The 16,145-nt window shown below is 42.3% G+C and overlaps 1 protein-coding gene across 1 annotated transcript; it reads left to right on the forward strand.

Annotated features, from left to right (window-relative positions):
• The first annotated feature begins 1,067 nt into the window (after positions 1–1,067).
• Positions 1,068–13,631, forward strand: rai2 (retinoic acid induced 2). The gene is made up of 2 exons (XM_028028709.1): positions 1,068–1,250; positions 9,636–13,631. The coding sequence occupies exon 2, from the start codon at positions 9,642–9,644 to the stop codon at positions 11,256–11,258; it is 1,617 nt and encodes a 538-aa protein (XP_027884510.1). The 5' UTR covers positions 1,068–1,250; positions 9,636–9,641; the 3' UTR covers positions 11,259–13,631.
• Positions 13,632–16,145: the final 2,514 nt, after the last annotated feature.

Here is a 16,145-nt window from a genome sequence, read left to right on the forward strand (position 1 = left end):
GTTTAAATGGTTTGCCAATGACCACGTTTTATGTTTGGTTTCCTCATGATAACCCAGAACTATTCAAGTTTACATTATTGAGGGTGACAACCCTTTTAGGTAAAATACTGAGTATCCTGAAAGTTGGTGACTGGCAAAGTAGATCATATTTATACCAAGTCGGCTGCTAAAATAAATGTTGTTTGTCAAACTCCAGACCTATTTCTATGGGATGCTGCCTAGCAATAGCTTAGAAAGGAAACAACAGTTATTTAACAGATTATGATGCGAGTAATTGGTATACCCACGGCTGCCACCCAACTCATGAAACGCCCAACATTGATGTCTCTCACTGCAAGTTTGATGTAAGTGAATGTTTTGGCAGTGAAGAAAAGAAACAGAAATTACAGAATCAGCTAGAATTCTGACATTTTTCCAAAAAAATGTCAGAATTCTGACAAACAGGAGATAATTCATTTTTAAAAATTTAATTCGGAGATTAAAGTCTGATTTTTTTTTATTTTTCAGTAAAAATAAACCGCTCAAGCATCAGAGTCTTGTATTTGTGTACTTTAGCTCTACCGACAGATTTTTCAGTGAGTTTATTACTGACTGTTGGGTTTTTTTCATTTGTTTGTTTTTGTTACAATAGTTTTTGTGTTTAGTTTTGCTTTTTTTTGTTTGTTTGTAGAAAATGTTTTCTGTTGAAACCCCCAGTTTAATTAGAGGAGGTAAGGATTTTGTTTTTTGTTTGTTACTTATGTTTTAAAGGCTAAAGGTATATTTGTTGTCCACTTAAATGAAAACTGCACAAGTGTTTAAATTAACACCATTTATCATTAGGGGGGGAATAAAACGTTTACAAATGGTGAAGGAAAAGTATGCTTGAAAGGACAGTAACAAAATATTGAAGTTAGCAAAGAGTTACAGAATTGTGCCATTAGTTATTATAATTTTTTTTATTGGTTGTCGCTGTCCTCGTGTCCTTTAGGCCCTTCCTTCATTATTCTCCTCTTCTTTGTGGAGTACAGAGAGGAGGAGGAGGAGGAAGAGGAGGAGGAGGAGGAGGAGGAGGAGGAGGAGGCGATGGGGAGCCGCTGACGATGCTGCGCGCGCAGCTTCAGTCTGGAGTCGCTACGACGGAGCCGCAATGAAGAGATAAATAGCGACGATATCTATTTATTTTTGGAGTATTACGGCTCTAATTTCTTTGTTAATTGGAGTGAAGGGGTCCGAGGCGAAAGGCACTAATGTGCTCTTCTGTTTAGCGGGTGAGTTTTACCGCTGGCGTTTGGAGCAAAACTGTCATATGAAGGCAGAATGACATTAGAGGGACGAGGGGGGATAAGATGAAACGGGGTGAGCTGTGGCTTTTCTGCATATTACAGTCTCTGGCAGGCTGTAGTATGAACTGACATTAGCATTTTTACTGAACAATAGTTACCAAGCTAATGCTGTGTTCTTTAGCTTTTAAGCGCTAACGCGGCTCCGTTCATGTCGGTGTTTCAGACGGTGCGGACAGCTAGCTTGTGCGGGGAAATAAGGCGTACAGTGTCGTCTGAGAGGGAGAGGAGGGAGGCTCTCACTCAATAACGCGGTTATTAACATTCAGGACGGAGACATCCTTGTCTTTGATATAACGCTTAAAGTCAGGGGAGCCTCAAAGCGACGTGCGGAGATGTGCGCAGACACGGCGCTCCGTCTGCCCGGCTTTTCAAGACAAGCCGTCGGCTTACGGACCAGACGCACCAGGGACCGGGTTCAGACGCACCAGGGACCGGGTTCAGACGCACCAGGGACCGGGCTCGGGGTTGTCTGTGTCTCTCTCGGGGAAATGGGAGCTTTTGTCGCTCAGAGGGAGAGGAAATCTCCTCGGATGAGCCCTACAGCGACACAGTCGGGGTCTGTCGCAACTGTCAGCCTTGGGGCTTTGCTGTGTTTGTGTTCTGACAAATTACAGTCACACGGCTGGAAAGGAAACAGCACATCTAGGCACCTTCTTTGTTGACTTTGTCACGGCACAGCCACTAATTTCAGTGTGTTTTAGTGTAATTTTATGCAACTAAAGTGGTGCATAACTGTGAAGTTAATTGAGTTCTGTCCTATTTAGGCTGATGGAAAGAGTATAAAGATACGGACTGGAGCTAGATTCCCCACACTTGCACTCCAGACATCTGACCTTACTGCATAATGGTGGCAGTGTCATGATGTGGGAGACCTTGGCAGAGAGTAAGATTAAGCTAAATACTAAAGAAAACCTGTTTGGTTCATCTTCCAGCAGGGCAATGGCCTAAAGCCTACAGTGAGCAACACAAAGGTATGGTTTAGATTAAAGCACATTCGTATGTTAGAATGGAGCAGTCTACCCATAGCTATTAGTGACACACCCTTAAAGACTTACAGCTGTAATTACAGCAAAAGCTGGTGCTACAAAGAGAAAAATGCGCTCCAAACGTATATTTAACTGTAAAAATATCTTTAAAATCACGTATCTTCTCCCCTCGCATTTGCACGTTGACGTTTTTGAAAAAAGTTCAAAAGTTATGACTATCTATATATTGTAAGCAATCATAAACCAGCTTCTGGTTGAGATAGTACAAAAACAGTCTCCAATATAGCATAGTTCACTTACGATGTTTTTTTTTGTGATTGTTGTGGCCTAAAATTACTGGTTTTTCTGCACCTCTTTCAAAAAGTTGTGGTCAAAGTTGCAATTTTCTTAAGCTTTATTTTTGCGCATAACATTGCCTTACAAAAAATTTTTTAATTGCTGCACATAACCCTTCCAAAAAAAAAAAGACACAGCAGTTAATATTTAAAGTGCAAACAACACTTTCAGGTACTTTCTTGAACTAGCACCCTTTATACAAATAAAGTCATAATCTGATTAATTGTCAAAATGCAAAAGAAGAATTCTATAATGACCATTCAAGTTAACACCAACTGTATAAACAGTATAAAGAAATTATACAAACATTTCAAAATGTTTTTCTCAAAAAAAAAAAAAACAAAGGCAAATGTTAGCATTTCATCTTGCAGGTTTGGCTTTTAAAATACGTAGCAGAACAGGAAGTTAAGTTACAAGGGAGGCTGAGTGGATTGGTCAGAATTCTGCAGCATTGCAGCGATTGGTCAGGAAATACGGAAATACCGAAAACTTCAAAGTGATTGGTCAGATTTGCGGAAACGTGGTAAAAATTGGAAGTGCTTGCAAAATGTGCAAATTATACCTGAATTAACATTAACAAATTTGATCACAACTTCCTGCAGAGTCTGCTTAATACATAAAGTATCCATCCATCCATCCATCTATCCATCCATTTTCTAACACCCTTCAGGATCAGGAGGGGTGCTGGTGCCTATCTCCAGCTAACGTTCCGGGCGAGAGGCAGGGTACACCATGGACAGGTCGCCAGTCTGTGGCAGGGCATACAGTATTATTTTTTCCTTTTTAAAAAAAAGAAAAAGAAAATGTGTGCAGAGTCGTAGGCGTGATGATGGTTATTTCAGTTGTTTTAAACGGAGGTGTTAAGTGATTATCATAAAACTGAAGTCGCCATGGCATTTAGAGGATCGACCGGGGGAGAAATGAATAAAACATAATCTGGGCTGATGTGAAAGGAGATGGGAGTCCACGTGTCTCTCTAATGAGGGATAATTGGCTAGTGGAGCGGAGGGGGCGTTGATGGAGGTGACCTTTAGATCGTCTGCCATCCTCCAGCCAGCTCCGCTGCTTTTGTTTCCTCTGGCTCAACTCAAGCACAAAGCCGGAGAGAGGTCTGTCAGAGAAGAAGCAGCATCTGCAAAGCTCTCAGACTGCAGCGTTAGCCTAATGCAGCCGAAGCTGAAATTAGTGGGAGAGGCGGAAGCGGGACGGGGGGCGGGGAGGCCGGGTTGCTGTTTTCTTCCTGCTCTTGACTTGCCAATGGCGTACATTTCATCAATGAGGCGAAGAGAAAAGGGGGAAAAAAAAGAGAAAATGTGGAAATGATTACAGTAAAGGGGACATGGGAGGGATCTCATTTGGCTCTCTGTTTGGTCTCTTCTGGCCTATTTACTCATTTAGCTGCCTCTGGCGTAGGAACACAGACCGCCTGCAGATGACGTATGAGGTTTACGAACAAAATGTGCCGCTGATTTACTCCGCGCTAAAGGAACACTCTGCTATCACTCAAACGTTTTTGACTCCAGGTCCGTCTGGCGTTGCGTGCTTGCGCCATTAGCTCACGTTTTTAATTGTAGCTGCATCACGGTTGGACTGTTTCAAACAGCCCGACCTGCAAACCCTGCTAACGTGTGGCAACGGGGGGGGGAAGACTTGTTCCAACAGCACATCGGATTTAGGGAAGATTAGGAGCTTGACTTGGAGCTTTTCAAGGAAATAAAGTTAGGTCGAGCTCGGAGACGGCGCACATGGGCCAGTTTGTTCTTTTCTTAGCAACAACAAGGACATGCATGTTTGCTCTGACAAGCAGGACAGGAAAGAATAACACAAGTCATTTATCTAACTTGTCTCATATCACTAGGAGACAACATGTAAAGCGAGGCCTTGCACATGCCTGTCACAGTAACAAATTTTACTGGATGGTAAATTGTTCCAGACATTATCTCAATAAACGATAATATTGTTGTTTTGAGAACATTTTCAAGCATTGATATTGGCATACTAATGCAAGTTTGCCCTCTCAAAGACCAATTTTGAACGTTGCACGCCACACCGAAGACATTTTAAATACCCCAAATAAATAGATGAAACAATCACAAACACTAATTAAAAGGGAAATTATAACCACACACAACAGGAACCATAAATAAGACAGATTATGAGGAATCTGTAAACTGCATTGTGTTTCAAACAGTATTAATCATCAGAATGGGAATTGTTGAGCTCATTTTATCATGCGATTATTTGCTTATTACAAGCACAAACTTGAGTGTATTTCATTGGGATTTTACGTAGTACATCCAACTGTAAAGTCGACGGAAAATCATAAATATTAAAAACACACGCACACATATACATAAAATCCAATCTCATCATTGGTCTGTGAAGACCTCAGAGGTTTGGTAAAAGTTTTTTTGAACAAGTCGGATAGGCTAGGAAACAAACTGCACAGGTCAGGTGTAGAGTTACACACTCCCTCCCCACCACACTGAGCATGTTAGCAGCAGCAGCATCACTCTGGGAGCTTTACTCTTGCCCTGTATTAGGTTTCTAATAATAGGTTTCGGATAATAAAAAAAAATCGGCACATTCTGTGGACTTTTTTCCACTTGAGCCTATTTTGTACAATATTCAAAATACATATAGATCACTCAAGGAGTTCTGGGTGAAATATACAGTATTTATAGACAAAGAGGGGGTTTTTTGTTTGTTGTTTTTTACCTGAAATGAAAAATGTTTTTGTACAGTTTTTGCTTAATTACTGTTCTGATGGTGTTCTTCCAGGATATGTACTCTAGTTAACCATTAATTAATTGCTAAATGAGTTTACGATTAATTTGATTAATTCTTTCAGGCATAAGTAAAGTGCACATAAAGTTTGTGGGTGAAACATGACAAAATGTGAAAGGATTATAGGGGTATATTAGTAATTTGCAAGGCGCTGTAAATAACGCTCGTGTCACATCTTTGATCTTCCCTATCTGAGACAACATTGACACAAAGAGAAGGCAGCGAGGTGGATAATGTGATAGGGGGGGAAGCGATGAGCACAGCCTCTCTGTGTACTTTGGATCGCTTGAGCAAGCTGGTTAGACTTCCTACTTTGAGTTTGACATTGTTCTCACATGATTCAAGTGAACTAGAGGCAAAGCAGTGACCTGTGAACACACCCGAGGAGGGGAAGGGGGGGGACGGCTGATAACGTGTCACTCGAATGGCGATTACTTTTTAGCATCAGGTCATGTGATCTGGACTACTGCTAACACAGCTTTTAAATTCTCTCATAGCTGACTTGTCTGAGCCTCAACACTTTTTTAAACGAGGGTTATGTTTATTTTCTTCTCTGTCTTCACTCGGGATTTTAGGACAGTGTTAAAGTGCCGTCTGAGAAAGGCTTCTTTCTTGGGCATTATCGTGTCAAAGGCCTCATGACCGTCTTATCAAGCAGGAAATATGTTGCCTGAAATTTCCTGGAATGCATGCGAGGCCAGGGCATCTAAAATAATGGCGGGGGGAAGCGTTTCCGATTCATATTCCTAAATTAGATCCAGTTTTTTTTCTGCGTGCGTGTGTCTGTTTTATGCCTTTGATGAAATGGGATCGTAAAATGAAAGTGATGAATGAACGATAAAAGGGTCTTGCCCATGGATTGTATCCAGCAAATGTGTGGTTTCTTGAGTCAACAGTCTGTCCTTTTGGCCCTGGCTGAGATCCCATGACTTGCACAATGAGTGAGGACATTATGAGGACAAAGCAGAGAGTGTGGCACATAAGTCTGTTAGTTGCATGTGTGCCGCCATGACAAGCTGGCTCATCATTCATGCATTTTCTTTTTAATCCTCAAGTACAAGTTTTGTCTTGACAGTGTTTAAAAAAAGAGCTTTGAACATGCAGGACATTGTAAAAATAAATACAAAAGTACTCATACGCCATGACCTTTTAGATTTCTAGATGATGGATGTGTAAAGCTTTATATTTTTCTTTATAACCTGCTTTTGAAACTTGTTTATCATCATCTTCTTTGGTTAATGTAACTCAGACCATTGGTACCATCCAACGGCAGACATCGGGGGGCTCTGTGCTTATGATAAATAAAAAAATAAAATAAATTACTTGCATACATTTTGCTCTATTTGACTGTATATTTTAGACCAGACCATCATTTAAATGATCAAGAAAGCAGACAACAGATAAAAAGAGGAAACTATTGTATTTGTAGTACACCGACTAAACATGAACACAAGACTTTGTTTTAGATGAAGTGCTACCAGCACATGCAGTACTTTCATATCAGCTAGGAATCTGTCCACCAGAGTTAAAACATTTACCAAGAAAAGGTCACAAAGGAAAACCTGACCCATTTCCGATCAATACTTTTATCCATCAGTCCGATGGAGCCGATATCTCAGTTGCTGCTGTTGTTTTAACCCTCTTATCCTACAGTGTGTGCTTTGTCTCACTACATGACACCGCTGTACAACACATGTCCTGCCTGCGCCGACTCTCATCCCCCCACAGTCCCTCCTGTAATAATAAAACGTCTCTTGGGTGCTTGGAGAGATGATCACTCCAATATCAGCAGAGTCAATTATTCATACAGATGGGTGCAAGCAGGATAATGTTCAGCTCTGGGGGGGAAAAAAGGGGATGGGAAAAGTTTGATGTCTGTGACACATACCAACATAGGCAGCACCTTTATAGTGAATAACTCCGTTAAATACACCCACGCAGTTTCAATTTTCTAATAAAAACGTGACCCTTCTCTTTCTTCGTGCAGCTTTCATGTAGTGTCGTGTTGCCTCAGTGAGCAGAGAGGAGTAGGCATGTTTCCCTTAGGCTGGTTTTATATTGTTCTGTAGCATAGATGAGACATTGTAATAAGGCTCTGATGGATTACTCTGGAAGCAGATGGTGGCTCGGTCATCTTGTCCTGCATTCATGCGTGAAAACATCCCTGAGCATGCTTTAACACAACCCAGTAAAAGCCTTTTGAAAGTTTTCACACCCTCGAACGTGTAGCTGCAGTAGAGCTGCAGCTAATGATTATTTTAGTAATAGATTATTCTGGATATTAATCTATTATTGGGTAAAAGAAATCTCAACACATTTTGCAGATTTTCTGTTTAACCTCTTATTTTAGACAATATTTGAAATACTTAAAAAAATGCATTTAAATTATGTAAAGAAAATAGAACAATTTATAAGAGCAAGAAGTGTTTTTTATCACAATAAAGGGATCTTTAAAATGTTCTGGAATACATATTTCTAAGGAGAAAAACTCAACATTTTGATAACGTTTAATGTCCCATCCCTGAACTCCTTACTGACTGAAGGTGAAAACAGTAGGTAAAAATCCCTTGGAGGAGTTTGTTACCGTTTGAGGGGAGTAAAAATGACCAAATATTGTCCTTTGACCCAAAATGGCTGCCTCTGTATATTTTAGGACATAGTATAAAAATACTTTTTTTCTTGATTTGAGGGGGGCGCGGATCTACCTACATACCAAATTACAGATCTCTACAAAGTATTGGTCGGCCTATCTCAGTTTAGGGGGCGATGTAGAGCAGTTTGATCACACCCACTTTCAATTTAATTAAAAACGTCTGATTTGTCAGTATTTCGAGTCAATTGTGGAACTCTTAAACCCTACTATGTGTTTATGTTTGGATAAATGTTTAAACTGGGCCACTTTTTGTAGCAGTCAGCAATGTCCTGGCATAATTCTTGGTGGATATCTGACCAGTCTTTCTCAGGATGTTGGTCAAGTTCATGTAAATTGGGTGATTTCCTGCCATAGACTCAGCACAATCCACAATAGGGGGCATTACAGTATAGCTTAATACTAATCTGCTTTGTCTGTTCTAAAACCAGTTTTAAGTTGTGTTTTGGCATTGTTCTCTCCTTGGAACACAAAAGTGAAAAGTTAGAAAGTTCAACAGGAACCGCCAAGGGGGAAGTCTACCATTAAATGAAAACCACCAGTGTAATGGTCACAGTGAAGCAAGTTTAACATTTTCTGCTTCCCTGGTGCATTGCCAAACAGTGTATGGGATAGTGAGGGACCTCTAAAGTTTTCATCTGAACAGCTAAGTAGTTGAAAGTTGGACACCTGTATGAACTTGTGTTCCAACACGACAATGATCCAAAACACACACCAAACCACTGGGTTTTGGAATAGATGCAGCTGGATAGTGTCTGGGCTCTCTCTTAGAGATAGGGTGAGAAGCTCAGTCATCCGGGAGGGACTCAGAGTAGAGCCGCTGCTCCTTCACATCGAGAGGAGCCAGTTGAGGTGGCTCGGGCATCTGGTCAGGATGCCTCCTGGACGCCTCCCTGGTGAGGTGTTCCGGGCACGTCCCACCAGGAGGAGGCCCCGGGGAAGACCCAGGACACGCTGGAGGGACTATGTCTCTCGGCTGGCCTGGGAAAGCCTCGGGATTCCCCCGGAGGAGCTGGAACAAGTGGCTGGGGAGAGGGAAGTCTGGGCCTCCCTTCTGAAGCTGCTACCCCCACGACCTGACCTCAAATAAGCAGAAGAAAATGGATGGATGGATGGATGGATGCAGCTGGCTTATTTGAGCTTTGCTGGCTTAAAGGTAGACCAAGTCTATGCCAGGAAACAAGTCCATTTAAATTAAATGGCACTTCCAAAAAGAAATGGGGTCAAATATGTAGTCAGAATTATGCCAATCATTGACAATAAAACTGCCTACAAAACTGTGTGGAAGATAGGCATTTTGTTAAGGGACATTCATCAAAATCATTACTGAGAGTAAATGTATATATTTGAGTCTTTATGTATGTATGATTTTGTTTTGGTGTGGATTGGAGACAATACACAAAAAACTGTGTACTGAGTGAGTTTCCACAATGAACTACTGACCGAACAGAAGTAGTTCTGAAGCTCTGCTCGTGATCATCAAATATTCAGGTTTTTGTGTTTCTGTATTAGCAGGAAGAACTAACTAAATGATATTTTTCACCTTTTCAGACCATCATGGAAGGCAATGACGATGTGCGTCTGAACGCAGCGCAGCCGCAGAATGATGCTGAGGAGGGAAGAGGGGAAGTCCTTGGTAAAGTGGAAGACGGATCAAACCCTCTCACCAGTGACTCTTGTGATGGCAGCGGGACCAAAGGAGGGCTCTCTAACCATGTAGACGATCCTTCGCCCTCAGTGGTCGGTCCCGCCGCCGAGTCTCCTGGAGGAGTGGCCCTGAAAGTGGCCACCACCGTTCTCCACCCGGTGTGTCTGGGAGAGAGTCCACTGATGCTGCCCATCCACCTCCAGATGGCCGGAGCGGCCGCGCCTCAGCTTGGACAAATAGGGGCGGCGCCATTTTTGATAGCAGGCCAAAGCCCGGTGTCACTCCCATTGGTCCTGGACCAGCAGGTCATCCAGCACATGAGTCCCAACATCATCCCTCAAACCGCCACCTGTGCGCAGCTGCCCCTCCAGAACAATGTCCTGTGTCAGAATCCTCTGTCGTTCGGTTTGCCTCCGGCTATCGATCCAAAGGCAGCTGGACAGACACAGGAAGCCAACCTGCTGTCCCTCCTGCAAAATCCGGCGTTCGCAGCCATCCTGCAGGATCTTTTCCCTCCCCAAGCAGGATCTTCTGCCTGTCAGTCCCCAGGCTCTGCCTTTTTCCCCCTTCCTCCTCTCCCACCTCCCTACACCTCCCCTTTGGCTCCTCTGGTTCCACCTGCCACTCTCCTAGTCCCCTATCCCGTGATCATTCCCCTCCCAGTGCCTCTGCCTGTCCCTCTCCCCATTCCGATCCCCATTGCTCAAAGCGAGGACTCGAAAGGGAGCATGCCAAAACCAGTTTGCACTGTGAATAAAAGCACTCAAACGTCACCAAGAGATACTACCTCTGCCTCTTTATCTTCAAAGAAGTGCACACCTCATCCCCAGCCACAGAACGCGTCCCTGTCCTCACCGCCTCTAGAGGAAGGACAGGTCCTGGACCTCTCCGTCAGGGCGTGCCCGATCGAACCAAAACAGGAATATCCCAGTCCTCAACAGGACAACGTGCTTGATCTGTCTGTGCCCGGCGTCAGGAAAAAGTGTGTCCAGTCAGAGAGGAAAGTAGCTTTAGAGTCTGGCCAAGGCGCCACCAATGCCTCGTTGTCACTGGGCGTCGAATGTACGCCGGGTTTAGATTCCAAACTCCTGGGCAGCTTGACCTCGCTGGAGTTCAGCCGACAACACAAGTGGCTGGTCGACACCGGCGTCGCTGGATCCAGCTCTCTGAGCCAAGAGGCATCTCTTGGCGGAGCCGGGAACCTGGAGATAGTCAGCACATCGCAGACGGCCAAGGTCATCGTCTCCGTGAAGGATGCCATTCCTGCCATTTTGTGTGGGAAAATCAAAGGCCTTTCAGGGGTCTCCACCAAGAACTTCTCCATCAAACGGGATGGCAGCCAGGGGGCCTCCCTGCAGCAACTCTACGCCATGCCGTCATCATCTCACGGGGAGCAAGACCCCAACAACCCCCATAAAAAGGTCACTAAAAACAGAGCCATCAAGCTAAGGAAGGTCAGCTCCCAGGAGATCCACTTCCTCCCAATTAAGAAGCAGAGACTTGCTGCGCTGCTGCCTAGGAAGTGAGAGGGCTCCCAGGAGGGAGGAGAGGGGAGATTAATGGCTGCATGGCTCCACCATCTCCCCGGATAGTATAATATAACACTCACATGAGGGGCATTCTGCACTGAGAATCAAACATTCATCTGTCCAATCAGAGAGCGGCTTTGGATCAGAAAGCGAAGCTCTGTGTGAGATATTACATTTCTCTGAACTGCTGTGTTTTTTCTTTACTAAAGTGTGAGAATACGTTGTGTTATACTGAAATGTGTTGTGTATGGCAGCTTCACTCACTCATTGTGTGTCTCAGTAAACGGGAGACGTCGATTTTGTAACACCTCACATAAACTCAAACAATCCCTTTCAGGCACGGCTCCCATTCCTCCGTCCAAGCTTTCCGTTCCACATGTACGTTTTTCATGGAAGTGCACTGAAAACCTGAAAAAAAAAAAGTGTATACTTTGTTGACCAAGACTGTTCAAACATGTCACTGGAAATTCCCACTGACATCGAAGCTCACTGGAGCGAAGCGCGCCTTCCTGATTGGTCGGGGTGATTTAGCACGACAGGCTAACGACGACTAAGCATCTATTTATCATAAATTCGTCGGACAAATCTTGCCAACAGGTGACAGTCGCAAAGCAAAATGGCTTCTTAGTTTCCTGAAAAGCGAATGATTTTCACTTTTAATCCGCGAGTTGATGGGAACGTAGGGGAAACTAATGGGGTGGGAATAAGAGCTGCTTTTGTTGCGTCACGATGCCTTGCGAACGTATTTTAGTTGTTTTGGGGGGTTTTTTCCCCACATTTTGTCCGTTTATCACCACAAACTAGAGTCTGTTTTATTGGGATTTTATGTGATCAATCAACACAAAACAGCTCACAGCTGTAAAGTGAAAGGAAAATAATATTCCTAAAATAATGGTCATTTTTTGCCAGGAGATTTTGGCAACAAAATAATTATAATAATAAAAAAAAGGGGGTTCTTTTGAAAAGATAATAAAAAAAAGTCACTTTTGACAAAAAAAAGAATAAAAAATCGACTTAGGCCCTTATTTTAGGAAGGTGATGATATATTTTACCATTGAAAAAAAATATCTGAAAAGTGTGGCATGCAGATATCTTAAGTCACAACTTGTTTAAAAGCCTTTAACTCATTTGTGTCCCCAGTTTTTGCCTCTAATAATCTTAATTTGTCTCCCTATTAACCTCTGACCAGCTTCCCAATCACATCACCGCATCATGATGCTGCCACCACCGTGTTTTATGGTGGGGAATGTATGTTCAGAGTGATAGGAACACAGTATATTTGTAAAAATAAAAAACAGATAATCACAATGTAAATTTTCCTTTCATTTCATAACTTTGTATTTATTTGTGTTGGTTTGTCTAACAAAACCCCACTAAAAACAAATCAAAGATTGCAGTTTTAACTTGATAAAATGCGGAACATGTCAAGGAGTTTGAATACGTTGCAGATACTGTAGCCAAAGCTGATAAAATGCCTCACAGCGTACATGTAAAAGCCTGTAACACCTTACTGTTTGTTAACTTATTAACATTTATTTAACCTCCACAGTACGGAAAGTGTTTCCTTTACATTAGTGGAGAAAGAAGGGGAAAAAAAACTACTTGTATTTTGTGTGTGACTCGTCCATTATTAGTATTGATCTGACAACATCCTGCTTTCTTTTACCCAACATGTTGTGTAAAAGTAGCTCTTTTTAGCCCCCTGTTTTGTTGTTGTTGTTGTTTCTCTGTGGTAAGGACCAGAGTTGTGAATGTGGAGCGTGTCGTTGGTTTGAGTGCACTTTGTAATCGTTTTTAGTTGACAAACTCCCCGGCCGCTCCGCCGAAACGTCGCCCTCGTCGTTTATGATGAGTTCAAGGGGTTGTGTAAAACGGACGAGCAGCAGGCCAAGAACTAACAGCAGCCACATGCAGACTGTCTGGATGAGCTGAGATGGAAAATACCTTGAAGCTCCACGTTTTTCCGTTTCTCTATATTTATGTCTCCGTTCCTCAGCAATCCCAGAACATCTGACGCCTGCGCTCCTCTCCAGAAGAGAGCGGCTTTGAAATAATCACTTTACATGGACTGGATCTCCCTCTAATTTATGATTTGTGCACCTTTTTATTTATGCAAACGTGTGTGTGTGTGTGTGTGTTTTTTGTTTTTCAATGTTCCAGACGGTCAAGCCAGGAGACCAGAAGTGAGGGATTATCAACAGCATTATTATCTCTCTGCTTCTCCTCATGGCTGCAGTTTAAACAAATAATAATAATAATAATAAGGGTGAAGAATCAAATGTGGAAATGTGTATTTAATTATTTGCTATGTGTCGTGTGTTTGTGTGTGAGCTTTTTTTTTTATATGAGAGCAAACTACATTTTTCAAGCGCAGATCAGTGTGTCGACTTGATTCTTTCTTTGGGATTTCTCCTCATTTCACCTGACAACATGCCACACTTTTCCAGACCTAAATGTCCCTTGTTCATTTATGTTACATTTTAAGTGTGAATCAAGAACTTCTGGAAACTAAAACAAAACACACACACACAAAAAAAACAAGATGTACGGATCGCTAACAGACAAACAGACGGGGTTAACAATATAGCAACCTTGGAAGAAATATTTTTTTATGTTAATGAAAAGTAAAAGGTTCATAGCAGGAGAGTTAGAATGTTTAGAGGAAGAATCTCAGCTGTTACCTTCGTCCAGGAATGTGTCCGAGCTAAACAGAACGTCAGGCCAGACGGAGAGGAAAAAACTCCCAGAGAAAACATAAACACTTAACAGCAAAAGTGATCAGAGAGCAGATGCGACTCGTTGAAATTCAGCTTATTTTTGGCTCTGGGAGCACATTAGTTGGTGCAGATGGGAACACTATTTTAGAAGATTCTCTGCGAAATGTTCTTAACGTGGAAGATGTTAGCTAACTGCAAAGGACTAAGACTTTTCTGGGTAAGCAGGTAGAAAACATTGCAAAAAAAATAAATAAATCCCACTTTTGTGGCAAACCGGTTTGGACATTAATGCTTTAGTTGAAGATGTTGGACTAGCTGAAATTTCTCTGACAGTCAAATTAGTGGGTCGATGGAGATAAAAGGGAGATAGATGTGCTTAAAGTCATTGTCTCTTAGCAACAGTTTCCATCAAAGCAAAGTGTGTAGCTATAATTGTTTTGCACCGCAATGGCCTCGCAGTCGTCATGGTTATAACAACTGACGTAGGACATTTGCAGTTTAGTAAGAGCATCAAGCTGAGCGACTAAAGGATTTCTCAAACACGAATCATAGCAACACTCCAGGTATGTTGTTGATGAAGGCATAACGTTATAACATGATCTAAAGCTCAAAAAAGTCAATTTCACATAATGCTGCCTCTTCAGTCTCCCGTGGCAACCACTCAGCTGTGCAAAACCCCTGGGTGGACATAGCCCCGCCTTCAAAGACGAAGCTCCTCCTCTGAGCTACAATTTTCAAGTTTCCGAGCTCCAGTGTCACAGAGCAGCACTCCTCCACCACTCTCCCATTCAGCTCCTTCAGACTAGCCAGCAGCAATCAGCAAACACCTGGTGGAACTGAGCATCTGCTGAGCTCATTAAAAGAGCTACTTCTCAGTGAAAGGCTGGTAAAAACATTGATTAGGGGTTAATAGAGGAGCCATGTTGTGATGACTTCCAGAAGGCGGAGTTTCAGAAAGAGCAGGAGTTTTTAAATTGACAGAGGCCCAATTTGAATATGAAGACATTAAACTAGACAGTTAAATTTCTTTTAAGTCATATTGGATTTGGATGTATATACAGTATATATATATATATAGCATTTTTATAACAACTGAAGGTAAAATGGTACTATGTGGTTGGAAAACACATAATACTGCCCCTTTAAGGATTGTGCTCTTGTGCTGTAGAAGCATGTTGCCACCGGAAACATGTGCAATGACTGTTAAGACCAGACTAACATGCTGCAGGAAATACAAGGATGGAGAGCAGATGAACTCTGCAGAGTCATTTTTCTCAATAAATCCTCCCGATTGTTGCATTTGGAAGACATCTTGTACAGGAAGTCCAACATCGAGGCATCCCGATGCCGTCTCTGTCTCACACTCTAACTAGATTTCGAATCAAAAGAACCTCTTCAATGAACTTCTTGCAACATTCCCAAACTCCACAGTCTGGTCCACGATGGAGTGGACTGGTGATACCGCAAGAACGGCCAGGAAACGTTTGTGAGTTTCACAGAGTCCTCGTGTCAAAATGAATACAGTTCATTTGAATAATCTATTCAAAGCCACTGATTTGTCAAACTGTTTAGACGCGTATTTATATCGACGGTGTCTTCACTCAGAAGTCAGGATGCGAGACGGGTGAGTGTAACATAATCAACGTACTTCTCCTGATGCTGCAGATGACTTGATCTCCCAACAAGCACAAGTATTTACATTAGGTTAAATGGCGGATGACGCGCTTTGATTAATGGGGAATTTCCTTACTCTATTTATCATTTACAGCACAGATTTCTGGCCCCGTCTCCGCCTCTCAAGCTTGTGTTTCCACAGTGCTACTCCGAAGTTTACAGAGATTCATCATCGGCATTGCAGATGTCAAATTAATTAGAGGTTTTTTTAATGAATTTGAACTGTTGTTTTTTTTTTTCAGGGTGATCTAGTAATTAGAAATTACACTTTGGTGATTTCTGAATACATAAATTTGGTGCACAAGTTTGAGCTGAAATATATACATACAGCCCCACCAATGTTTGGGTAAACGCCACATAATATGTCCTGCCTTGAAAACATGCTTTAATGAGCTTTTAGCATAGTTCTAGCTGAATATTTTACTTATCTTCCTATCAGAACTAGTGGGAGTTCATTTTAATGGATTGTTTTCTTCCATTAACCTTAGTTTTT

The sequence above is a fragment of the Xiphophorus couchianus genome, chromosome 9, assembly GCF_001444195.1.
Source record: "Xiphophorus couchianus chromosome 9, X_couchianus-1.0, whole genome shotgun sequence".
In the NCBI taxonomy this organism is placed as follows: Eukaryota; Metazoa; Chordata; class Actinopteri; order Cyprinodontiformes; family Poeciliidae; genus Xiphophorus; species Xiphophorus couchianus.